The sequence below is a fragment of the Sapajus apella genome, unplaced genomic scaffold (genome assembly GCF_009761245.1).
Source record: "Sapajus apella isolate SASKATOON/1434 unplaced genomic scaffold, GSC_monkey_1.0 scaffold108, whole genome shotgun sequence".
Taxonomy (NCBI): Eukaryota; Metazoa; Chordata; class Mammalia; order Primates; family Cebidae; genus Sapajus; species Sapajus apella.
Window position 1 is genome coordinate 5,972,757 of NW_022437048.1, and position 27,386 is coordinate 6,000,142.

Consider the following 27,386-nt stretch of genomic DNA (forward strand, 5'->3'; position numbering starts at 1 on the left):
TTTTCCTCTAGAGACTGCTTTAAATGTGTCCCAGAGATTCTGGTATGTTGTGTCTTCGTTCTCGTTATTTTCAAAGAACATCTTTATTTCTGCCTTCATTTCATTGTTTATCCAGTCAACATTCAAGAGCCAGTTGTTCAGTTCCCATGAAGCTGTGTGGTTCTGAGTTAGTTTCTGCATTCTGAGTTCTAACTTGATTGCACTGTGGTCTGAGAGACTGTTTGTTGTGATTTCCGTTCTTTTGCATTTGCTGAGGAGTGATTTGCTTCCAATTATGTGTTCAATTTTAGGGTAGGTGTGATGTGATGCTGAGAAGAATGTGTATTCTGTGGATTTGGGGTGGAGAGTTCTGTTAATGTCTATTAGGTTTGCTTGTTCCAGGTCTGAATTCAGGTCCTGGATATCCTTGTTAATTTTCTGTCTGGTTGATCTGTCTAATATTGACAATGGGGAGTTAAAGTCTCCTACTATTATTGTGTGGGAGTCTAAGTCTCTTTGTAAGTCATTAAGAACTTGTCTTATGTATCTGGGTGCTCCTGTATTGGGTGCATATATATTTAGGATTGGTAGCTCTTCTTGTTGCATTGATCCTTTTACCATTATATAATGTCCTTCTTTGTCTCTTTTGATCTTTGTTGCTTTAAAGTCTATTTTATCAGAGATGAGAATTGCAACTCCTGCTTTTTTTTTGCTCTCCATTTGCTTGGTAAATCTTCCTCCATCCCTTTATTTTGAGCCTTTGTGTATCCTTGCATGTGAGATGGGTTTCCTGGATACAACACACTGATGGGTTTTGTCTTTTTATCCAATTTGCCAGCCTGTGTCTTTTGATTGGGGCATTTAGTCCATTTACATTTAGGGATAATATTGTTATGTGTGAATTTGATACTGCCATTTTGATGCTAGCTGGCTGTTTTGTTAGTTGATGCAGATTCTTGATTGTGTTGATGCTCTTTACCATTTGGTATGTTTTTGGAGTTCCTGGTACTGGTTGTTCCTTTGTATGTGTAGAGCCTCTTTCAGGAGCTCTTGTAAAGCAGGTCTGGTGGTGATGAAATCTCTGAGTACTTGCTTGTTTGCAAAGGATTTTATTTTTCCTTCACTTATGAAGCTTAGTTTCGCTGGATAGGAGATTCTGGGTTGAAAGTTCTTTTCTTTTAGTATGTTGACTATTGGCCCCCACTCTCTTCTGGCTTGTAGGGTTTCTGCTGAGAGATCTGCTGTGAGTCTGATGGGCTTCCTTTTGTGGGTAACCTGACCTTTCTTTCTGGCTTCCCTTAGCATTTTCTCCTTCCTTTCAACCCTGGTGAATCTGACGATTATGTGCCTTGGGGTTGCTCTTCTTGAGGAATATCTTTGTGGTGTTCTCTGTATTTCCTGGGCTTGAATATTGGCCTGCCTTGCTAGGTTGGGGAAGTTTTCCTGGATAATACCCTGAAGAGTATTTTCCAGCTTGGATTCATTCTCTTCGTCACATTCAGGTACACCTATCAAACGTAGATTAGGTCTTTTCACATAGTCCCACATTTCTTGGAGACTTTGTTCATTCCTTTTTACCCTTTTTTCTCTATTTTTGCCTTTTTGTTTTATTTCATTGAGTTGATCTTCGAGCTCTGATATCCTTTATTCTGCTTGGTCAATTCGGCTGTTCAAACTTTTGCATGATTGGCAAAGTTCTCATGTTGTGTTTTTCAGCTCCATCAATTCATTTATATTCCTCTCTATGTTGTCCATTCTTGTTAGCATTTCGTCAAATCTTTTTTCAAGGTTCTTAGTTTCTTTGCATTGGGTTAGAACATGTTCTTTTAGCTCACTGTAGTTTCTTATTACCCACCTTCTGAAATCTGATTCTGCCATTTCATCACACTCCTTCTCCATCCAGCCTTGTTCCCTTGCTGGTGAGGAGTTGTGATCCTTTTTAGGAGGAGAGGTGTTCTGGTTTCGGGTGTTTTCATCCTTTTTGTGCTGGTTTCTTCCCATCTTTGTGGGTTTATGCACCTGTTGTCTTTGTAGTTACTGACTTTCAGATTGGGTCTCTGAGTGAACTTCCAGTTTGTGGATGCTGAAGTTACTTCTTTTTATTAGCTTTCCTTCTAACAGTCTGGCCCATCTGCTGTAGGACTGCTGAGGTCCACTCGAGGCCCTGCTTGCCGGGGGATCACGTGCAGCAGCTGCAGAACAGTAAAGTTGCTACCAGTTTCCTCTTCTGCTGTCTTTGTCCCAGAAGGATGCCCGCCAAATGTCAGCCTGTTCTCTCCTTTATGAGGTGACTCTTTGGATATACGGGGGTCAGGGAGCTGCTTGAGGATATAGTCTGTCCATTATTGGAGCTCAAGTCCTGAGCTGTGAGCTCCGTTGTTCATTCAGAATTGCTGGGCAGGTACGTTTAGGTCTGCTGCAGCAGAGCTCATAAACTCCCTTTTTTTTTTTTTCCCCCATGTGCTCTGTCCCAGGGAGTTAGGGCTTTATTTATGAGTTTACATTGTGCTGCTGCCTTTTTTTTTTTTTCTTTCAGGGCTGCCCTGCCCAGTGAGAAGTCAGCCTTGTCACTGTCTACCTGCAGAGGCTTTGCTGAGCTGCTGTGGGCTCTGCCCAGCTGCCGTGTGATCTGCCCTGCAGTCCTGTTTATATGGGTGTAGTTAGAACTGCCTTGGCAATGGTGGCCTGCCTCTGTTATGGTGGACTCTCTTTGTAGTGGCAGGTTGCCTCGGCAACGGCGGGCTTCCTCAGCAATGGTCACACTGCCTCCATAGTGGTGGAGTGTCTCAGTAATGGCGGACGCCCCTCCCCGACAGAGCCTGACCGTGCTGGGTTTAGCTGTGCTTGCTGTGAAACTCTCAACCCAGAGCGTTTTCAATTACTTTTTTTTTTTTAATGTGTGTGTGGGGGGTTGGGGTGGGACCAGTGGAGCTTGATCACCTGGCTCCCTGACTCAGTCTTTTGTTGTTGTTGTTGTTGTTGTTGAAAGGTCGACTATCTCCCAGTGTTCCAGTCACCTGTTGAAAAGGTGCTGGGATCTCCTGTGCCGCGACTCACTGTGCCAGCTGAAACAGCAGCACTGAGATTCCTCGCGGTTTTTTTGCCTAGGAATCTCCTGGCCTGGCTATTTCAGATGAATGGGCGATTCTGCCGTCTCAGGGCTCCAATCGCCGGCTAAGAGGGCACCCGGACCAGTGTCTTTTGTACGGAGAACCACCGTGCCAGGGTGCGGGCAAAGCACCCGCACCGGCGGAAACAGCCATGCTGGCAACCCGTGGGACTTCTCCGCCTGGGACTCTCCTTGTCTGTGGGCAATAAAAGTCTGTCTGGAAAAGTGACGTCCGCTCACCCTCTCCACTTTGACTGGGAGCTGCAATCCTGAGCTGTTCCTAGTCAGCCATCTTCCCGTGAGTCCTGTGTATTTTCAAATAGCCTGTCTACAGGCTCACTAATTCTTCTGCTTGATTAAATCTGATGTTGAGAGACTGTTGCTTCCTTTGATATGTCAGTTGAATTTTTCAGCTCCAAAATTTCCACTTGATTTACAAAAAAATTATTTCAATCGCTTTGTTAAAGTTATGTGATAAGATTCTGAATTCCTTCTCTGTGTTATCTTGAATTTCATTGAGCCTCTGCAAAATTGCTATTTGGAATGTGCTGTCTGAAAGGTCATATGTCTCTGTCACTTGGGATTGGTCATTGGTACCTGATTTAGTTTGTTTGGTAAGGTCATATTTTCCTGGATAGTCTTGATGCTTGTAGATATTTGTCAATGTCTGAGCATTGAAGAGCTAGGTGTTTATTATAGTGTTTATAGTTGGGGCTTGTTTTTGCCTGTCTTGGGAAGGCTTTCAGAGCATTCAAAGGGAATTGATTGTTGTGATCTATGACTTTGATCACTGCAGCCATACGTGCATCGGGCAGCACCATAAGCCCAGTAATGCTGTCACTTACAGACTTGTAGGTGTACCACCTTTGTGGTTGCGATAACATCTGAGAGAATTCCCTGGATTACCAGGCAGAGACTCTTGTTCTCTTCTCCTACTTTCCTCCAAACAGAAGGCATGTCTCTCTCCATTTGAACTATGTGGAGCTGGGGGAGATGAGGCACAAGTGCCCCTGTGGTCACTACTACTGGGATTGCACTGGGTCAGACCTGAAGTCAACACAGCATTGGGTCTCACCCAGGCCCACAGTGACCACTACCTGGCCACCACTAATGTTCACACAAGGTCCAGGGGCTCTTCAGTCAGCATGTGGTGAATCCAGCCAGGTTTGTGTCCTTCCCTTCAGGGCAGTGAGCTGAGGGCAGGTACAGAAATGCCATGTAGGAACCAGGGCTTGAAATCGGGAACTTTAGGAATCTGTTTGGTGCTCTATTCTACTGCTGCTGAGCTGGCACCCAGGCTGCAAGCTAAGTCCTTTCTACTCTTCCTTCCCCTTTCCTGATGCAGAAGGAGTCTCTCTGCATGGCTGCCACTGCCCCATAACTGGCTACTGCTGATGTTCAATCAAGGCCCAAGCTGGCTATTCAGTCAGATTATGGTGAATGCTGCCAGGCCTGGGTTTCTACCTTCAGGGAAGTGGGCTTTTTTCTGGCCCAGGGCAGGTCTAGAAGTGCTGTCCAAGAGGGAAGGTCTGGAACTGAGGACCCTAGGAGACTGATTGGTGCTCTGATCCACTGTGGCTGAGCTGGTGCCCAAACTGCAAGACAAAGTTGGCTTCATTCTTCCCTCTCCTTTCATCCAGCAGGCATTGCTCCCATAGCCACCACAGCTGGGAATGTACTGGGTCACACCTGAAGTCAGCATAGTTCTGGATCTCACTCAAGGTCCATGGCAAGTACTGCCTGGGTACCCCTGATGATTATTCAAGGCCGAAGGGCTCCTTAGTCAGCAGGTGATGAATCTTGCCAAGACTGGGTCCTTCCTTTCAAAACAGGAGGTTCCCTCTGGCCCAGGGTATGTCTAAAATTTTCATCTGGGAGCTAGTGCCTGGAACCGGGGCCTTAAGACTCTGCCTAGTATCCTATCCTGCTATGGCTAAGCTGGTATCCAAGTTGTGAGACAAAGTCCTCTTTACTCTTGCCTCTCCTCTCCTCAAGCAGAAGGAAGGAGTTTCTCCCAGAGCTGTACTGCTTGGGGTTGGGGGAGGGATGGTGCAAGCACTTTCTTGGCTGCTCCAGCTGGTGTCTCACTAAGTCATATGCACCCCAAGTCTGCTGGCTCTGAGCTCAGTACAGCACCAGTAGAAACTTCCTGGAGTTGTAAACTAGTTTATGACACAAAATTTTGTAATTTTAATCCCAAAAGAATTGATATACTGGTTGCTCAGATGCCTACATGTAATAAATAAGGCAACCTGTGAAAGAGGTTAGGCACGATGCCTAGAGGAAGACCTGGAGGTAGTGCGACATCCTTCTTCCATTCCATTTTGCAGAAGTCACCACTGAGTTGCTATCTAATGATAAGTGATTCGTGTTTTGCTAAATTGAGAATGCCGGACCACAGAGTAATGCTCTGTCGAGTAGAGCTGAGCAGGGATATGTACTGTCTATGCAGAAAAGCCTGTTTTTTAGGCATTAGACGGATTTATCTTTTTTTGTTAGAGGTGGGGACAAACCTACATCAAATCTTTAGGAATGGACAAAAGGTTGATTATCTGACTTGAAACTTCTCCCTTCTAAAAGCTAGTTCTATATGGTATGTATGAACACAAAGAAGGGAACAGACACAGGGGCCGACTTGAAGGTGGAGGGAGGGAGGATGGTGAGGATCAAAAAACTACCTATTGGGTACTGTTCTTACTACCTAGGTGGCAGATAATCTGTACACCAAACTCCTGTGACACACAATATACCTATATAGCAGACTTACACATGTACCCCTCAATATAAAAGTTAAAAAAATTAAAGCTAGTTCAGATTTAGAGATCTTCGATGTTGAATGTTGATGGAAAGTGATTCTTATTTGTGATTGCTAGTTTCAGAACCACTATTATGAAAAAAGTGACTAAACTTTTGGTAGTGTGAACACTATTCCTTGGAAGTATTGTCCAGACTCCAAATTCTGTCTATCATTTCTTCATTTTCATGATTTCCTGATCCCCTAAAATAATTAGACTTCCCATTTCATGATTGAAAAGGCATTGCAAATATTTTTACAATAAAGTCCTGGAACTTTAGAATATTATCTAACAGAGATATTAGGAAATTTCAAAGCCATCTTTTCTAATCAGAAAAGTAAAACATATTCACTCTACCCTGTATCAATATGTACTCAATTATCTTATTTTAATGTTCTATATACACTTATGTTTAGCAGATTTTTATCTGGTACTGGTTTATGTACTAATTTACTTATTTATTTAAAGAATGGATTACTTAGTTAATATTTATTTTCCCTGCATGCACGTAAACTCTATAAGGTCAGAAGCTGAAGATAAAGCCTGTTAAGCCAATTAAGAGCATAGACAGTACTCAACAAATATTTGCTGAATGGAATACTTGAGTGAATTGTAAATACTTTGGAATGTATAGAAAAGTGAACACAAGAAAACAGAAGCCCTAGAAATAAACCATATAACATTGAAAATGTACCTGTGTATTTAAATATCCCTGGATATATCATTGTCCTTGCTTTGTACAGTAGTGCAAGACTATAAACATGACTTTGTAAACTGAAATTATGCAAAGCAATCCTAATAATCAATGATAAAAATTATTATTGCTCTTTGACCTTAAAAACATTGTTAAATCACTAAAATCTGTCTTGTTGTTAGCTATAAAAGTATAGGGAAATAAAAAAAGGTAAAACCAATACTCAGGATGCAGTAATTTAAAACACTAGAAACATTGATCTTAAAGTCATTTTATTGTACAGTCTCATCAGAAGTAGTTTGAATAGTGCTTGCCTTCTTCCTACTATATAACTTATGATATGGAATGTGCATTTTTTTTCAATGCCTAGGCAAATGTCATGCTCTCTAAATGTGGATCAGCTTACATTTTATCTCTGTGTTTTCCATGTCAAGAAATGTCTCCTAAAATTCCTTGAATGTGAAGTTTTTAGCCAGTATAATTTCTCTAGGACATCATCATCCTTTCATCACAACCACTTTCCTTGTTTATGTTGATTAATTCACCTTCGCTAAGTGCCTCTGACTACATATACAGAGTCTCTCAATGGTGAATGGCAGCATCATTTACATTCCATGATTAGCTACGTCTTCTCTATTTATGTTTGATACAAATTTTACTAGCAATGATATTAACTTTTGTTTCTCTGCTGCACTTTCGTTCTTGTTGGCCAATTCCCTCTTTGTCACATGCATTTATGTTTGGGAGACTAGAAGTCAACACATCTACACACTTTGCTGTCTGTGTGTGAACAGAATAACAAACATGCAGTGACCCATCACTGACATATTTTAAAGAAGCACCCTATGATTGGTCAATGATCATTATGCACATACATTAGTTATGTAGTATTTATGGACTGAAGAGCTGGCAGCAAAGTTTGTACTTTATGAAATTACTATTAGTATACCATGTTAACTGAAGTTTGAACTGTATTGTTAGGGACTAGTGTTGTTTAACTAAATTGTGGTAACTAAAATACACATATATCAGACTGAGCACAGTGAGGGCTGCCTCAATTCCTAGCTTTACTTTATAGAAATACCTATTTATTGTTTCTTTACTAAAATGGGATCATTTCATGCCTTTTTTTTTTTTTTTTTTTTTTTTTGAGATGGAGTCTTCCTCTGTCACCCAGGCTGGAGTGCAGTGGCACGATCTTGGCTCACAGCAACCTCCGCCTACCAGGTTCAAACAATTCTCCTGCCTTAGCGTTCTGAGTAGCAGGGATTATAGGCATGCACCACCACATCCGGCTTTTTTTGTATTTTTAGTAGAGATGAGGTTTCACCATATTGGCCAAGCTGGTCTCAAACTCCTGACCTTGTGATCTGCCGCCTTGGCCTCCCATAGTGCTGGGACCACAGGTGTGAGCAACCATGCCCTGCCAATTTTTATTTTTTTAATTTAATTTTATATAGTATACATGTCAAAAAAGGCCAGCTATTTTGAATTCACGTTTTATGATTGCATGGTATTGTATAGTTGTACCATACATTATTTAACCAATCTTACTTTATGGATGTTTAGGATTTTTCTGTTTTCTCTCTTATAAACAATGCTAGAATGATCACCTCTGTCACTAAACATTTGAGATAACTCTTATTTATTTAGAATGAATGTATTTTCAGTGGAAGAATTGTTGGTTCACAGGATATATACACTATTTAAAAATTTCCATGTCCTTCCAGAAATTTTCATGTCCTTCAAACATCTCCCTTTAAAGGGCTCCTACCAATAACATAAATCAAGAAGTGCTGGGTACATGATTCCCAAACCCTTGTCCACGTTGGGATTATCATTATTTTTTTCATTTTTTGACATTTTATTTTATTTATTTATTTCGAGACGACGTCTTGCTCTGTCGGCCAGGCTGGAGTGCAGTGGCGTGATCTCTGCTCATTGTAACCTCTGTCTCCCAGGTTCAATTAATTTTCCTGCCTTAGCCTCCTGAGTAGCTGGGATTACAGGTGCTTGCCACCATGCCAGCTAATTTGTGTGTGCGTGTGTGTGTGTGTTTTTTAGTAGAAATGGGAGTTCATCATATTGGCAAGGCTGGTCTTCAACTCCTGACCTCAGGTGATCCACCTGCCTCAGCGTCCAAAAGTACTGGGATTATAGGCATGAGTCATGGCACCCAGCCATTTTTTTTGACATTTTAATAGGTAAAACACATTTTATTTTAAGGATTAGTTTTGATTTTTAATTAGGTTGAATATTTTTCATGGGCTTATTTGTACTAAATAAATTTTGATCTATGGAATTTTATTCTATCCTGTGTTATAAAGTTTTCAGATGGTAGGGATTTTCTGGTTTTATTGGGTTGTTTGTGTACATATATTTCTACAAATTTATATATGCATGGGTATGTGTGTGTTTACGTGTGTATCTTTCTATCCATAATAAATATACTTGTGTATACTTGAACTGCATTCACATGTGTGTACTATTGTTGGTTTTACCCAGGGATTTTGAGGAGTATTTGTGGGCCTTAACTTTGTAACATGGCCATCAATTTCCAGCTGCTTTTCTCTCTCTCTCTCTCTCTCCCTCTCTTTTCTTCTTCTTTTTTATTTTTGAAAGGGAGTAACCCATGACCTGGGGGAAATTCTAGTTAATTTTTCATTACATGATTTTCAGGGGATAGGGTCAAAAGGAGCTAGTAGGACATTCAATTATGTGCTTGAGTATGTTGGAAAATGTTTTTTTTTTCCCTCCCCCTCAAGTGTACAATATTTTACTTGGGCTTGTTTTTCAAGTGCATTGAAGTGTGACTAAACATTTTTGGGTACTACCATTCTGTAAAGAAGGGGGCTCATCTTGTTAAATATTCCTTCATCAACTTTGCAGTTAGCCAGTTTTTGGCAGGAGATGAGCTTTAGGCATTGGACGGAGGGAGGGTGGGTGGGAGGTGGGGACTTGGGGAAACTTAGGATTGGGGTGCTTTGTTGCCCCTCCCCCTGCTGTATGAAAAAGTGATTGGCTCAAGCTGGCTTTTGTCTAATAATTTTGGGTGGGTCATAAGTGGGGAGGGAGGGGGAGTGAGTGGTTGGACCTCAGCTCATCTGAGGGCTAAAGGTTCCTTGTGACACATCACACAGACTTGGAGTGCTGTCCTTCTGGAGAGTGGCGGAGAACTAAGATATACAGTTCAGAATCAAAGGAATAGAGAGGGGCTTTGATTTCTTTTTGGCTTTAGATTGGGGACTTGGGAGGCTCAGCAAGAAAGATGTCCACTGAAAATGTGGAAGGGAAGCCCAGTAACCTTGGGGAGAGAGGAAGAGCCCGGAGCTCCACTTTCCTCAGAGTTGTCCAGCCAATGTTTAACCACAGTATTTTCACTTCTGCAGTCTCTCCTGCTGCAGAACGCATCCGATTCATCTTGGGAGAGGAGGATGACAGCCCAGCTCCCCCTCAGCTCTTCACGGAACTGGATGAGCTGCTGGCCGTGGATGGGCAGGAGATGGAGTGGAAGGAAACAGCCAGGTGAGGCATGGCTGACTGTATGCAGTACTGACCCAGGGAAACAAGGGCAGGGCCAGATGCTTTGATCCTGGAGTGCCATTCTTTAGCCTTAGCACTTTGAATGGCCAATGGGCATGATGTTGGCTGGGATGATAAGGAATAAATAATTCTATTTCTTTCTTTCTTTTTTTTTTTTTTTCATGAATGCAGGGAACCTCTTATTTCACTATTGGGCCATTATTTCATTGATCCATGTTGCTATAATTTTGGGTTTTATAAGGAATTAGAAATAAAGCTCAATTTATATACTATTTAATAGTAAAATATTTTAGGGAGATAATAAACTCATGTACCCAATAATAATATCCAAGAGATATGTTTCCAAAGTGTCCACATGCCAAGATCTCTTGTGAGATTTTGTGTGACTAATTACGCATTCTCTGGGAAGAGGGAGGTTTTGGCTAGGTGCAGTGGCTTGTGCCTGTAATCGCAGAAATTTAGAAGGCTGAGGCAGGTATATTGCCTGAGCCTAGGGGTTCAAGACCAGCTTGGGCAACATAATGGGACCCTATCTCTACCAAAAAAATAAAGAAAAAAAGTAAAAGAAAGAATCAGCTGGGTGTCGTGGCACATGACTGTGGTTCCAGCTACTCAGGAGGCTGAGGTAGAAGGCTCCTTTGAGCCTGTGAGGTTGAGGCTGCAGTGATCTCTGATCACATTACGGCACTTCAGCCTGGGTGACAGATTGAAACCCTGCCTCAAAAACATAAAATAAAATAAAATAAAGTAAAGTAAAATAAGAAAGAGAGTACTAGAACAATGAGGATTAACACAAAGTTGCTCTTCTGGTAGTCACCCCAGGTTATCCACAGTTTAGCTTTTTATGGTTTCAGTTACTCACTGTACAGTACAGTAAGATATTTTGAGAGAGTCATCACACTGATATAACTGTTATTATAGTATATTATTATGTTTATTCTATATTATTATTAATTATGGTTGTTAGTCTCTTACTGTGCCTAATTTATAAATTAAACTTTATTAGGGATTACAGATAGGAAAAAAAATAATATACATAGGGTTTAGTACTATCCATGCCTTCAGGCATTCACTGGGGGTCTTCGAATGTGTCCCCTGTGAATAAGGGGAACTACTGTATTTCAAGTATAAACCTGTAATCTATTAAATATCCAGCTGAAAGTAGAAGGTTCATCTGAGTTTGGAGTTTAGAGGCCCGAGTTTACTTTGTTTCTGTTGCCTCTTAGCTACAAGACACTCAGTTTCTTAGAACTTTGGTTTCATTATCAATAAATAGTGGATAATAATGCCTATTATATATACATATGTATGGTATATAAAACATATGTAAATATAGTATACAATTTATATAATGTTACATATATTTATATACATACACATGTATATATTTTTATATGAAAATGCTCTGTAAATTGTTAAGCATTACACAAATACCTAGGGTTTCATTAATCTCATAACAGAGCTTTTTTTTTATGTACAGATTCAGAGCTATACTCCAGGCTAATCATCATCTGTGATATAAGGCAATTATGTAATACAAAGACTTTGATTATAATGCAGTTATTGGTCTCTCATTGTCATCATTATGTGCTGATTCCAATGTATTTCACTTTCACAAACAAGATAATGTTAAGATAAACATTTTATAGTCCATAATTTAATTCAAATTGATTCAACTCAACCAATGTTATTTGAATGAATAGTTTATGTCAGGCACTGTTTTAGGTACCATGAATATAGCAGTGAGCAAATGAGGCTCTTATGTAGATCCCTGTATCTTATTAAAAAGTTTGAATTAAGTTTAATGTAGTATCTTACAATATGAGAATAAGGAAAACCAAATCATTATCCCAGCTTTGAGTGTAAGAAAAGCAAAGAAAAGATAGATGAACGTCTTATTCTGTGGTTATAGATGGAAAAAGGATTTATGGCTGCTATTTTTTCTAGATAGAATTAGAAATAAATTCTAGTCAGAAAGAAAATATTTTAAAAAATCACTTTAACCAATTAGAGCAGATGAGCTATAAAGAAGCAATAAGCCAATAGCCTTTCCCTTTATGGATGAAGATTCTTTGACGAGTTTAAGGAAGAATTTTTATTTTCTGAGACATGTTTAAAATTTCATACCTCATACCACTTGTAATCAAGTCTTTATGAATTTAGTTGGATTTTTCATTGTTTAGTTACTTAGGCATATGCTTTATAGGCTTATGGATTTATTTTTATTTCCACAATTTTAAGTAATGTTTAATGTCTTTAGCCCTTTGGGGTTTTTAATAATGGAGAAGTTTCATAAATTAATTTATTTGATAATGGCAGAGAGGTTTTTATTCCTTACCGAGAGTTTCTAGGTAGCTTAGCCTTGCAGAAACACCTGCTTTAAAAACTTTTAGAACTGATGGAGAATTTCTTATCTTTCATAACTTAAGCAATAGTCAGAAAAAAAGTAATTCTGTTTTACTCCTGGCTCCGACAGTAGTATTAAGGAAAGAGACCTAACTTTTAAATACTTTATTTTCCATTTACTGGGTAATTATCTTTCTAATAGATAGCTATAGTGGTTGTGATTGTTTGACTCTTCTGTTTGATATAGCTACTTAATATTTTCTTCTTCTAATTAGAAACACTTTCATGGCACATTTCTACTCCTCACCTCTAATACTTTCTCTTGAAGCTCTTCATTCTTTGCTCTGTTGGGGCTTTTTCCAAGGATACAGCAACTGTTTCTTGTTCCCTTCTCTGAGAACCAATAAGCTGTATAGAAAAAATCCTCTGTTAAGTACAAGTTGAGTTCCTAAAACATCCTCCAAAAGAAGGCTTCCAAAGCAAAACTTTTACTAGTGAATCTGTTACATTCTTTCTTTTCCTTCTTTCTGATAGAAAAATACAGTGTGAGAATTGTCCTGGTACAGCCTGAATTAAGTGCTGGGAAATTTTGGTCTAGTCTTGGCTTTGCTGCTCACTAGCTGTTGAACTTTAAGCAAGTCTTGCAGTCTTTCTGAGCTTGAATTTCTGTTCTATCAGATGAAGGTCATATTGTGTTGCATCTTCCCTAACATTATACATATTTCATAGCTCTAAAATTTCTTTCCTGTGTGTATACTGGTATACTCAGCTATGACTCCAAGAGCTACTTTGACTTTCTTATTTTTATCTTGAAGTTCTTTGTGAGTTGTTATCATAGAGTAGAATTCAGATATAGTTTTCTGTTTTTTATTTCAGTCAAATGCAGACCATAACTTATTTTACATAATCCCTGGTGCCAGAAAGGCAGAGAGGTTATAGTTCATTGTATAGGTAATTCAACATTGAATGATATGAGCATAGTATTTTTACTTAGATTTTTAAAGACTAAGATGGTTTTGAATACTTTACCATTCTTAGAGACGTTATTTCCTTGGGAGCACATGTGCCATTTTGCTGACATAGTCTGTCTTCAAGACATCCCACTGCTGTAGAGGAAGAGTGTTAGGAGTGTACTGTGTGTCAAGTTCACGCTGTATAGCTTCTCTTTATAGCGTTTACCACGATTGCTGTCGATCAATTCATTATATATGGTTTTCATATGGTCTCCCTCATTACATTAATTTATCTGAAGGCAGAGACTACCATGTCTGTCTGCTTACTGTTATATTTCTAGTGCCTGGAAGTGTCTGATTCATAATAGGTTCTCAAAAAACATTTGTTTAATGTGTGATTGGTTGAGAACTAATTGCTTTTGACACAAAGTGCTCTGACTATAATACTTTCTTAGAAATATTAATTGACCAAATTAAGGTTCTATATAATTCTTCTCTTTCTGACCAGTAAACAACCTTGGAATGACAGACCCAAGGTACTCAGCAAGCCATTGATAAAGCATAGAAAAGGACCTATGTTTAAAGTTTCAAACTATTTCATTAATATATTGATGACATCTGCATTTATAAAAGCATAGATATAATTCCTTATTTAGTTGGAATCAAATAATTGGAGAGCTAATATGAGTCTCAAAATTGACATGTCTAAAACTGAACTTCGGATCTGGTCTTCCTACAGGTTTCCTCATCTCAGTAAACAATTCCATTCTTTTAGTTTCTGAGCCAGAAGCATTGGAGTCTTCCTAGATCTCTCTCTTTCTCTACACTCAATATCTGACCAATTGGCAAATTCTATTTTCCCCTAAAGATATTCACATATTCAGAGATCTCACTATATCTGACATTCAGTACTGCTACGACTCTAGCTCATCCCACCATTTCTCACTGAGATTACTGCAGATGCCTCCTAATTAGTTGATCTCTTTGCACCTGCTCTTACTTCTCTTATGAACTGTCTGCCATGATCTCTTTGATTTTTGTCTTCATTTTCATTTCCTCTGCTTCACTTTGTGTGAGCCTCACTGACCAGTCACGCTAATCTGTCAGGAACTTTGCACTTGTTGTTCCCTCTGTCTGAAATGTTCTCTTTTCCCTGAACCCCCACAGTTACCTGCATGGCTCATTCCCTCATCTCCTTCAGGTCTTTATTCAAATATTACTTGCTTAATGGTTGTCCTACCTATCATTGAAAGCTTCCTGCAATACTTCCTATCCCTCATCTTTCATTATTTTTGTCCTCAGCACCTGTCATCATTTAGCATGTCATATATCTTGTTATTATCTCTTCCCAACAGAATTAAAGCTCTGTGAGGGCAGAAATTTTCAGTTGTTTTGGCACTCTGTACCTAGTGCCTAAAACTACCTGGCACACAGTTCATGCTCAATAAAGACTGGCTAATAGAATCAATGAATAGAGAAATATAACCTTGATTCTTCTTTTTTTTTTATTATACTTTAAGTTCTGAGGTACATGTGCAGATCTTGCAAGATTGTTACATAGGTATACACATGCCATGGTGGTTTGCTGCCTCCATCCCCTGTCACTTACGTTAAGTATTTCTCCTAATGTTATCCGTCACCAATCTCCCCAGCCCCTGCTATCCCTCTCCTAGCCCCCCACCCCACAACAGACACCAGCGTGTGATGTTCCCCTCCCTGTGTCCATGTGGAACCTTGATTCTTAGTTTGCTACTCCACTTTAATTCTCTGGAGAGGCTTGGAGGTGAATGTGCCTCTGGAAATATTCAGCTTTTCAGTAACCTTTACTACCTGGGACATTACCCTGCTTTCAGAATGTTTTTGCAGTTATTTCTGACTTGCACATGTGATGTCCAATTTCCAGACATGGTAGTTTTTTTCCCTCCCCATTAAAAGCTCTCAAGCCTACCAGACTAATGAAAATTTAATGTTTAGAAGGAATCCATTTTATATATGAAGATGTGACATGAATCTTTTTCTGGCCAACTTATAAATTTGATTTTCTGTGAAAACTGCAATTGATAGCCTATTTTATTCCATAGAGAGCTAACTCTCTGGACTTCTCCAACTTTATGTAGTTTCTATTGTAAGTCTACGCCCCACAGAACTCAGTATCAGCCTTCTTTCTCTTTTTAGACTCTCTACTTTTCAGTTGGCTAATGATTTGATTTCACCAAGAACATCCTATACTGAGCATCAGCATTACTGTGGCTTCAGACATTTCAGGCTGGCTCTGTGCCTGAAAAAATGAGAATTGTTTCAATAATAGGGGGAGTTGTCCCCTTTTAAGTCATGGAAAATACAGTAGTTATACTATGAACAAGGTTGAGTATTTACAAGAAGTTTAAAGTAACAATCAACTCTATCACCATCCTTTTTACATTTTCACCTGTTCTTTTTCATAAAAGTTAGAACTTTGAATTTTCAGTGGTTCTTCCAAAAGAGAGCACAAGTTAAATACTGTGCAAAGGGTAGTCTTATCAGACCTGAAAAATCATTTGGAATTGGTGAAGAAGCCTGTGCTCCCATTAAGAATGTCTAGGTGACTAGGTGTCAGCTAATGGGCTAATGAAACAAACTGTAAAAGAATAACTCATGATCCAACTTTGATGACGGCCCAAAGTCAGGAGAAAGGGACATTTTTTTCCCTGCCCAAATTCTTTATTCATTTGAGTAGGGATATCTCTACAAAAATGATTATTAGTACTGTCTGCTTCTCTTCAGTGAATTTTCAAATGGACAGTGCTGGGCTTAACCACTGTTATATGAATGTTTTTAAAGATAATATCCCCATACCAGGCATGGTGGCTCACACTTGTAATCTCAGCACTTTGGGAGGCCAAGGCAGGTGGATCACGAGGTCAAGAGTTCGAGACCAGCCTGGCTAACATGGTGAAACCCTGTCTCTACTAAAAATACAAAAATTAGTCAGGTGTGGTGGGCGGTGCCTCAGGAGGCCGAGGCTGGAGAATAGCTTGAACTCAGGAGGTGGAGGTTGCAGTAAGCCAAGATTGCGCTATTGCACTCCAGCCTGGAAGAGAGTGAGACTCCAACTCAAAAAAAAAAAAAAAAAACAAACAGATAACTTCCTCAGCATAATTCAAACTGTGTTGCTAAACCTCCTGAGTATAAAGGAAAGCCATCACAAGTTTCAAGCCAACAAAGTAAAAGGGTATTGATGTTTTACTTCCAAATCGACACCACAAATGTACACCCATGTGTGTTTCTACTTGGCAGATTGACCTGAACCACCTCTGAAGAACCTGATTTAAGGGCATGGCCATTAAATACCAACATGTGCACTTATACTGTGGGTTTGGGCAAAGACTGCTGTCTCCTAGTCTACATTAATTTTTCTGTCTTTTCTCTACTGAGTTACTTTGGGGAAATTCTATTTCAGACCAAGTTTATTTTTCTGTAAGAAAAAGACTCAAGGAATTTAATCATCTGTGTAATCATATGTAGTTGTCTATGTAGCTATATGAAATAACTTTAATAGTTGATCTAGAATTTTAAGAATTCTCCTTAAAAACCTCATTTCTTCCAGGTACACACTAGTGTTGACTTCTTTTATGGGTGATAAGCACTTGTTAGTTAGCAAGAAATTTATTATCATTTCAATAGTTGTACTCAGTTGAATTTTATTTAGTGTAAAGGTCATGTCTGGTTTCCACTGTACAACTGGTATGTTTTTAAGTTAGAGGTCTTGTTTTTTTCTCAATTATATTTAATCATATGATTGGAAAGTTGCAAAATTCAGTGATTCCCAGTGGGTTTTTTTTTTTCTTCAACAAACAAGTGAAATGCTGTTTGTTTGGCAGCCAATGAAAATGTCTTAAACTGCAAAGTATTTTATCATTATTCTTCTAAGACCTTGGAATAAATAAACTTCACCTAATAAACCCCTTCTGCAAGGTTAAAACAGTTTTGTAATTGCAAGCATTTAAAAAGCCTACTTTTGAAACACATTTTTCTGTAACAAGTCAAGTACTGAAACAAAAAGAAAGTAGGAAACTTATTACAAATATTTAATTATTCATAGTTATTATAAAGGAGAGATAGTGGCTTTTAGTATACCCTACAGTAAAAATGTTTTTTTTTTTAAAATTGTAATTATATGGTTCTAAAGCACCTTTGCAGATTCATTGGCACTTGGAGAGGGCGAACTTTGGTACTTTTGCCTTAGCCTTTTCTTTAATGGGCTCTGATTTGATTTGAGTAGTTTTCAGGTTTTTTTTTTTTTTTTCAAAATCCAAATTTGTCCTTGATATGCAAGGAGGCTAGACAGAGTATGTGCAGTTTCTGGAATGAAACTATCTGCAAATGATCTATTTAATTAGGAAAGCCAGTATTTTAGGTCCAAATGCATTTGTTGGAAGTATAATCAGTTCCTTTAACAATTAGAGCAATACATTTTAAAGGAATTTAATAGGCATTTTTCCAGAGCTCCCCTTGTGCTGTAAGCTGTGCTGTAACATGACATCATCACAATATTAGATATTTACTGAACTTAAAGTAAAATAGGTGCTAAACTGAGCTATGAGATTATATTTATGCCTTATAAATATAAATTTTAAGAACTGGCTAGTTTTGAGAATTTATATTTCCATTCCTTTATGGTTAAATCTTGACCTAAAGAGCTGGTGTAATCCAGAAGGGTGAGTGATACTATTTCATAAACCCACCCTCGTTTGGATTTATGTTTTCCAAATGCATTTTTTCAATGTATTCAAAGTTATATTTAAGTCTAACCAGGCTGCCTACAATATAAACTATGGAGAGGAATAAATAAAAGATGGACTACAAAGAACTGCAATGGTTTTCTTGTTTTTCTTTTTCTTTTTTTTGAGACGGAGTTTCGCTCTTGTTACCCAGGCTGGAGTGCAATGGCGCGATCTCGGCTCACCGCAACCTCCGCCTCCTGGGTTCAGGCAATTCTCCTGCCTCAGCCTCCTGAGTAGCTGGGATTACAGGCACACGCCACCATGCCCAGCTGAATTTTTGTATTTTTAGTAGAGACGGGGTTTCACCATGTTGACCAGGATGGTCTCGATCTCTTGACCTCGTGATCCACCCGCCTCGGCCTCCCAAAGTGCTGGGATTACAGGCTTGAGCCACTGCGCCCGGCCTGTTTTTCTTTTTAAATTAAATCTTATTAAACTGATATTGTTTGGACAGTTGAGAATTATCTTAGCCTATTTAGGCTGCTATAACAAAATACCATAGACTGGGTAGATTACAGACAACAGAAATTTGGTTCTTACAGTCCTGGGGGGTGAGAAGTCCAAGATCAAGACACTGTCAGATTCAGTGTCTGGTGAGAGCCTGCTTTCTCACAGATGGCACCATATCATTGTGTCTTCACATGGTGGAAGGGACTAGAGAGCTGTCTGGGGTCTCTTTTATAAAGACGTTAGTCCATCTAATCACCTCTCAAAGGGCCCATTTCTTTGTAATTACCTTGGGGGATAGGATTTCAATCTATGAATTTTGTGGGGACATAAGACATTCAGACCATAGAGAGTATAATGGCAGAAAAGAGCTACTGTATATAAGTGAGGCTTAGTTTTTTTTTAAGGAATAAATCTGGCAGTACAGGCTCTTGGCAACTGATAGAAGTGGGGCTCATTTAGTAAAGATAAGAGGGAAGTAAAGGCCTTGTAAAACATTCCCTTTACAGGACTTCTAGCTGCTCCATGTTACTCATCTTGGGCTTAAATTCTATGACCAAACATTCTATCCCTGAGAAAATAAGCATACTCTTAGGAATTCAAGAGTAATCAAGAATTATAGATGACATAATTCTAGGTAACTACTGATTTCATATGTGATGGTGTCTTCCTTTTTCTAGAGTCTTATCTTGAGCAATAAATTATAGCATCATATGTAAATACTATTCATATGCCAATTATCAACAAACATGCTTAGAAATTCTATGAGCAAGCATGAAAAGATGATGTACCTGAAGTTAACCAGCGTGATATTCTCCATCAGAAATGGATTATTCTCAAAATAACTCCAATCATCTTATTATCTTTTATAGTTTTGGTTAAACCCATAGAATTCTTTGAGTGTAATATAAAATTGTGTCATTTTTCTCCCAGTTGCTTCTATTTCTCTGGCTCTAACTTGAACCAAAGTGAAGAAATAATAGTTTAATCACACACACACAAACACACACAAGATGTCTTTCATTCTCTTTCAGAATGTGTCACAACTACTTTTGTAGAAATAAACCAAGTCCAGTTCTGAAGTTTTAGAACTTCTTTGGTGGTATTGTGGACTTTTTAATTCATGAGGTAAACATGTAAAAATCTCCACTTCCTGCATTTTTGGGGAGGATACAGGGAAATGGAGGAGGGTCTTAGAATTGTGGGTAAGGTTGAGATAAGGTTACCATTGACATTGGAGTTGCCTGGGTGTGAGAGGCTTCCTGAGAGGAGCATGGGGGGAGAGTCTTCAGATATGGCTAAAATACTTCTGAAACATATGGGTGTTGGGTTTGATTAAAATTCTAAATTTCCTTTGACATTGTGGGCTGATCTCTTGATCTATTTTCACTCCTGGTTCTACTAATGTGTTTTTTTTTTTCCCCCCTCTTCTGGGGGTGGTAAGAGGTCTATAAATAATACCCTATGTAGAGCTTCCTCTGATCTCTACCCTTTGTTCTCATCTTTAGTGAGTTAGGTGAGCATTTAGCTTTCTCTAGGAAAACATTTTTCAATCATTAAACCTTTGGGTAAAGAATGTAGAAAACAATTTTAATTCCTTCTTTATCTCTTTCAATATCTCTCAGAAGCTTTAAAGTGAAAGAAAGAAACCTTTTTGTTTGTGTCATGATGAACAGCAAAACGATGATCCTTTCCCATTTTCCTTTAGCCGTGTAGGAAGTGTCTGTTTGTGTAATATGTGGGATATAAAGTCTGTCAAATGTATTTTGCCCTTATTTCCATTAAGGTTTTTTATTACTATATATTGCTAAGTTATCAAAATGTCTAGGAGTCTTAGAAAGCAGAAGCTAGAAAAGAGGGTTGTTACATCCCTAAGGTTAATAGATCTCCTATTACCAGAATAATCTGTTGTTCACTGAGCTTGTGTATATTTAGAAACATATAGAATCAGACATGAAGGGTAAAGTTTAAAAAATCATAATAAAAGGGGAACATGCATCTGCTGAGCTATGTATGTTAAAGGAAGACACAACAAAACATGCTGGTCTTCCATAAGCATCAATAAAACGAAATTTTACGTTCATCTTGCCACTTCACACATCATGCTTTTTATGTCTGAGATAAATATTGGTTCATCACTGATATTTCACCTTATTTAAACTTGCCTCGTGAAGTCACAACAGAATCCTCACAGTGGTGGTTATTTTTACACACTGTAGGCTGTACCCACATGGAGAATTTTGAAATGCATATTTTTCTACCTTATTAAAAATTTAGTTAAATAATTGTTCTTAAGGATCTCATGGTTACATATAGGCAGATAGAAAACCAAGGATGCTTTGGCTTCTCTTGATTTGCTTTTATCCTCTGTAACATCAGGGTAGCAGTCTAGTGCTTCTCTTTGAGTGTATTTATGAAGATTATGTAATTAATGATATAACAAGCTATTAATATTCCACAAAAAGAGACATTTTAGAAATGCTGGAAGGGGTGGTGATGGAGGGGTTGAGACTGCTATTTCTAGAGGACATTAGAACACTTTTAATTGCTCTTTACTAATCTCATTTTCCTAGATGGATCAAGTTTGAAGAAAAAGTGGAACAGGGCGGGGAAAGATGGAGCAAGCCTCATGTGGCCACATTGTCCCTTCATAGTTTATTTGAGCTGAGGACGTGTATGGAGAAAGGATCCATCATGCTTGACCGGGAGGCTTCTTCTCTCCCACAGTTGGTGGGTAAGTATGCTGTTTGAACCTTTTATTATTTTTGTTAGCTTTACCTATCCACAGTTCACCAAGGCAGATAACTAGTAGTGTAAGCAGAGTTAAATATTTTATAACATTTATCCTGCCTTTTTGTATTATAATATTAGTATGATTTATTGCAAGAAAATTTGAAAAATACACAAATATTAAGAAAATAGTAAACTATCTTCCATAATATCTTCCTCTGGTCATTGTTGGCATTTTGGAATATTTTCTTCTAGCTTTGCTTCTGAATCCTTTCCCTTATGCTGTTCTTTTTTTTTTTTGAGACAGAGTGTCACTCTGTTGCTCAGACTGGAGTGCAGTGGTGTGATCTCAGTTCACTGCAACCTCCACCTCCTGGGTTCAAGTGATTCTCCTGCCTCAGCCTCCCGAGTAGCTGGGATTATAGGTGCCTGCCACCATGCCTGGCTAATTTTTTTATTTTTAATTGAGGCAGGGGGGTTTAACCATGTTGGCCAGGCTGGTCTCAAACTCCTGACCTCAAATGATCCACCCACCTTGGCCTCCCAAAGCACTAGGATTACAGGTGTGAGCCACCATGCCCTGCCATGCTTTTCATTTTTAGTTATTTTTCATTTTATATGCACAGTTTTACATTCACTTCCTTCACTTATTAGCATAAGATTAATATTATAAATAGAGTCTCTTTATTCACCCCTCCTTGGTTATATTGGACTGGAAGTCCAGACACTAGATTTCCAGAACTTTTTGATCTTAGAGATCTTAGACTTGCACTTAACGTCTCTGGACCTCAATTTTATCATCTGTAAAACAGGACTTAAATCATCTGCAAGAAGGGAAATAATCTAGCTCCTGGGTTAGGGTTGATTGTAGGCAGAAGTCAAGCCCCTTTAGCTGCATGTGGCTAAAGGCTGGGTGGGACAGGGATCCAGCAGGATGTTACAGGTGACTGCATAAGGTCACACTGGTGGCAAGTGTCATTTGTATCACCACCATCAAAGTCATTGAAACTCACGGTGCAGGGCAGCTTTGGCATCCTTTGTTGTTAGTATTTTGTGCATTGAATGTTAACTCATCATGTTGAACACCTTGTGTACACATCACTGCATTTCAAACTGGAGCCATTGTTTTCATTTTTTATCAGTGGCTTGTCCCTAAAACTGCCATATTACCCTTCAGATCTAGGTGTGCCAGAGATTGCGTTTTTTAAAATTTTTAAATTTTTTAAAAGAAGTACAGGGACTCCACTTCCTATTCCTAGGAAAATTCCATAACCAGGTGAGCACTGGATCTGTAGGGATGTGACTGGATTTTTCCAAGGGGTCTGCAGTGCGCCTACCCTGGGATTGTGGGAAAGAAGATTTGGATCAAAGACCTGAAGAAGGTGATCAGTGTAACATTCTTATATGATTTCAGACTTACTGCAAAGTTTCTTTGCATATCTGTAGACAAAAGGCTTGTCTATGACATCTGTGTCTTTATATTATAGGTAATACGAATGCTGCAGCATTTGTGTTGGAAGAAAATATTAGCGGTCAAATGAGGCATATGTCTGGCTGGTGTATATATACTTGGTTCTTTTTCAGAGAGCTTGTTAGTTAGATTTGCAAAGAAGACCCATGCTTTTCATCTATCTGAAGTACATAAGGTACAAGTGTGGAAGGAAGAGGACTTATGTGAAGATGCTGGATGGACAGAAATAATTATTTAATACATTTATTCTGCAGTAGTACAGGAGCTTCTATAATGAGCCAAACACTGTTTTAGGCTTTGGTAAAATTACGGTTTGCAAATCTACCACTAGGTAAATGAGACAAGGTATAAGTCAACATAGGTACAAATCTGCATACGTAGTTAGAAGATAATGGAGGAAACACAGTTTTACATAGCGTTTTTCATATTGAACAAGGCAGGTGAGGCTGAAAATGGAAATCTGATATATGAGGAGAGATCTTGAATTACGGTACCCAGGGAGAGTGGAATGCATCTACAGAGACAGAAGCAAAGACAAAGAATGATTTCCTGGGCCATCTCTTCCATTGACTTTTTTCATTTATTAAAAGCTGCAAGAGAGATTGTTATCCAGAAAAGTATAATGATTGGCAAAAATCAATCCAGTTTTTGAGTGAAAATTGTAATTCTCAGACTTTAAGAACTAACCTGGAGCAAAGATGTCAAAAATTACAAAAGTTGAAAATAAGTCAAATGTACATAAATATAGGGCAAACTGGAGAAGAAACTTGTGTCTTGGTAGTGTATAGGCAGTCTAGGAGGAGAATAAGGGTCACCAGGAACAATGAGAACACATGGACACAGGGAGGGGAGCACTACACACTGGGGTCAGTTGGGGGGAAATAGGGGAGGTACGGTGGGGGGTGGGGAGCTGGGGAGAGATACCAAGGGGAGAAATGCCAGATGTAGGTGATGGGGAGGAAGGCAGCAAATCACACTGCCACGTGTGTACCTATGCAACAATCTTGCATGTTCTTCACATGTACCCCAAAATCTAAAATGCAATAAAATAAATAAATGGGCAAAAAAACCAAAAAAAACAAAATGGTTTTTACCATAGATGATCATTACTGCCTAAAGTTTCCTCACTTATGAATTCATGCCACTGTGCTCAGCATTTGTCTTCTGTTAAAATATACATACTATATGGGAAGATGTCATTTATTAATTCCCATGAGATACAGAGTGATGTAGAAGGAATGCTGGATTTAATGTTGGGGGGTTTTAATTAAAGTTTAGCCCTACTGGCATGTATGACCATGGGCAAGGCCAGTTACTTAAATCTTTTGGAGGCCTCATTCCCTCATCTATAAAAGGAAGGTGAAGGTGGACCTCTCAGGGTTGTTGTGAGCATTAAATAAGATCATCAGATGTATTTGCTGTCTACTTACATGTCTATCCCAGTATAAATAGTTTGTCCAGATCTTTCTGCTTGTCACCTACAATCCTATTGTAGATGGATTGAGTCAGATAGAGAGACACTCAGTGACTTCATGAACAGGAGACAAGATTCCAAACGGTGTGGTAGATAGAGCTGGAAACAGTGGAACAGCATCTCTGCTGTACTTGGAGCTGATTCGCAAGGGTGATGAAAGTTAAAAGTTGAATTACACACTTTGATGTTTCTGTAAAACTGTCTTTGGGACCTTCATCACCAAGAAGAACCATTTGAAGGAGCGTCTGTTCTTCAGCAACTAACTGGCCCTTTTCATGTTGTAGAAGAGAAAGTACCACATTATACTGGAACCTTTTTAGCCAATGGCCGAAGAGAGAAGGTTTTGGTATTTAGTAAGAGAGGTTAATCAAGCATTACATGGTCTCCTTTCAGTTTTTCATTATTTTTTATTATCAGTTATGAACTTTTTCTCTAAGCTCCATGCATTTACTTTAAAAATTATCATAACATGTTAAAATTAGACACTGCTAGGTCACTTTGAGGTATCATCACTCACTAATATGTTTGCTCTGCAGCCCCTGGGGCAAGCAGGCAGAGAGCCAGTGCTGTCATTCTGGAGCTGATAATACGGAAAAATGGTTCAGGGGCAAATAACACATCACAAGTAAAATAAAGGGGAGGAAAAGGGCCAGATTTCCAGAAGTGGGGAGAACAGCATGTTTGAAAGAGTGTCACTAGCTAAAAAATTCTTAATCCTCTGAAAGAATCAAAACCTAACACTGGGTAAAACATGAAGGCAACAGAGCCCTTTTTCATCTAAATGACAGAAGATGGCACAGTAACTTGAGGAGTTATAGTCATTATTTGGTTATTTAAAAAACCCTTTTGTAGCAGAGGGTGAGGTGGAGTTGTTTTGTCCGAAATCATGCTGATGCTTCTGAGTTGAGAATTATGCACAGCTAATTCTTAAGATGCATCTCCCCCCACACCGCAATTTTATATCAACAAATGAGAAGAAAAAGAAATAATAGCAAGCGTGATTATATCAAACAAACCATAGCTGCTTTTTATTTTCCTTTGCAGTCCACCTGCTACCCCTCACTAGCCTGCCTCTGAGAGGCATCTCACTCTGCAGGCTCAAAGACAGCACTACACCACGTGAGAGCCCTGCACCACGGTGGGTGACTGTTTAAGCAGGTGTTACTTCTCACACTTACATAAAAAATTCAGCCTATTTTTTATTCGTCTCAGGACCTCTACTTGATTTTTTCGTGAGGAACTTCTTCTGAATCTTAATAGAAAAATTTATCTTTAAAGTGTTATAAAGGATAAAACATCATTTTCACAGATTATTTAATAGCTTTATTATTCGTATCCTCATTGTAATTCTACATTTAAAGAGTGTCATTCACGTATGAAGCTGAGTCTAGGGGAATTTTCCTCCCCTCTTAAGTTAAAAAAATTATAAGCCATTTCAGGTATTTTATCATGATGGGAAATGGATTGGGAAAATGTAGCTCTATTTTTGGAGTCTCATTTTTATATTTAAAGGCATTCCCGAGCTGTGCATGTTGGCAGATAGGTTGGTCCTATTGTTTCTTAGTTTTTATACCTTTTATATTTTTAAAATGGCATTAACTTTTTTCGTAGTCACAAAACTAATGCATGTTTATTTTTAAGTAATCTGGAAAACCGTAACATGTAAAATTAAAAAAACTCACTAATCTAATCTCTCAGAGCTGTCCTCTCAGCATTTTTTTTCTGCAAAACTCTGTTTACACATATATAATTGATTTTACAAAATGGAACCATACTACATCATTTTAGTATGTTTTTTTTTTAAAACATAAGGACTTTTTTATGTCATTAAATAGAAATATGAACATTACTATAGTAGCTGCAAAATATTCAATAAACTATTCTTGGGCATTTAGATTGCCTTTAAGTTTTAATTTTAAGAAAAGAAGCGAACATCTTTATTATGTTGTTGTGAAATGATTTCTTTAGGATATATTTCTAACGGTAGACTATTCAAAAGGTGTAAACATATTACAAAGCTTTTGTACTTCCTAGTCAATACTGCACCATTGTCACCAGAAATGGAATTGCCCATGGAATACCTTTCACATCATGGGGGTTGATTCAACTGTTTAATTTTTATTTCTTTGACAAATTAAAAAAATTCTCATAATTGGTCATATTTGTACATTTATTTAAATTATCTTAGTTAATCTTGAAGTTAAGTATGTATTTATGTATTTTTGCCCCTTTGTGTTTCTTTTAAGAATGTTCGTGATCTTTGTCCATTCTTCTGTCACATAGCCATCATTCTTTTTGTCTGCAAAAGCTCTGCACATATCAATTTTATTTTCTTTAGAGCTTAGTTTTTAAGTAAAGAATAATATTGTGTGACATGGAGAAATATCTAAACTTTGAGTCGGAAAACCTGGTTTTATATGGGAGTTTTGCCTCTAATCAGTCTATGTCTGCGGGCAAGTCACTCTGTGGCCCTGTGTTCTCATCAGCATAACAAGAGATTGAACTTGATGCTCTAGGAAGTTCCTTTCAGCTCTGTTATCATGTAGAGTTGGCATATTCTTTCCCAACTGGTAGCGCCTGTGGGATTTTGAACATTGAAGGATTAATTTCAGTGTAGCTGTGAAACGTTACTGCCCCTACTTTCCTTGGAATGATTTTGTAGTTTATGCTTAAAGAGATCCCTATAATGTTGGCCATTTTAATGGAAACTTAATGAAGGACATAAAGCCACACAGATGTTTTAACCTGTTCTAACTGGTGATTTCCAGGCATTGGTAACGGAGGACTGGCTGTGCATACATAAAGATTGGTTTGAGGTTTCAAGGGAGGGCAAGAATTAGAGGGAGGCTCTGCCAGGAAGAGTAGATAAGAAACAGTTTAATCTACAATTCTGAAATTAAAGTAGGAGCTTGATAGCACTCGTAGCAGATATGGTGGGTCTGTTTGTTTTTCTGGTTCTTCTGTAAAATGGACTTTCCACTTTAAAAGGACTTAAAGGGAAAGTAGAGGGGTTGTGTTTTGTAGGCATCTAATTATTTACTGTAGAACAGAAGTTTAACTGTAATTACAGGATCAATTCTGA

At 38.4% G+C, this 27,386-nt stretch overlaps 1 protein-coding gene across 13 annotated transcripts in view; it reads left to right on the forward strand.

Moving 5' to 3' along the window:
• SLC4A4 (solute carrier family 4 member 4) overlaps nucleotides 1-27,386 on the forward strand; it is a 499,211-nt gene that overhangs the window by 248,473 nt on the left and 223,352 nt on the right. For all 13 annotated transcript variants that reach the window (XM_032259361.1, XM_032259360.1, XM_032259371.1 and 10 more), the window contains 2 exons: nucleotides 9,967-10,102; nucleotides 21,203-21,363. In XM_032259361.1, the coding sequence (XP_032115252.1) occupies nucleotides 9,967-10,102; nucleotides 21,203-21,363 (297 nt within the window). The remainder of the gene's footprint in view (nucleotides 1-9,966; nucleotides 10,103-21,202; nucleotides 21,364-27,386) is intronic.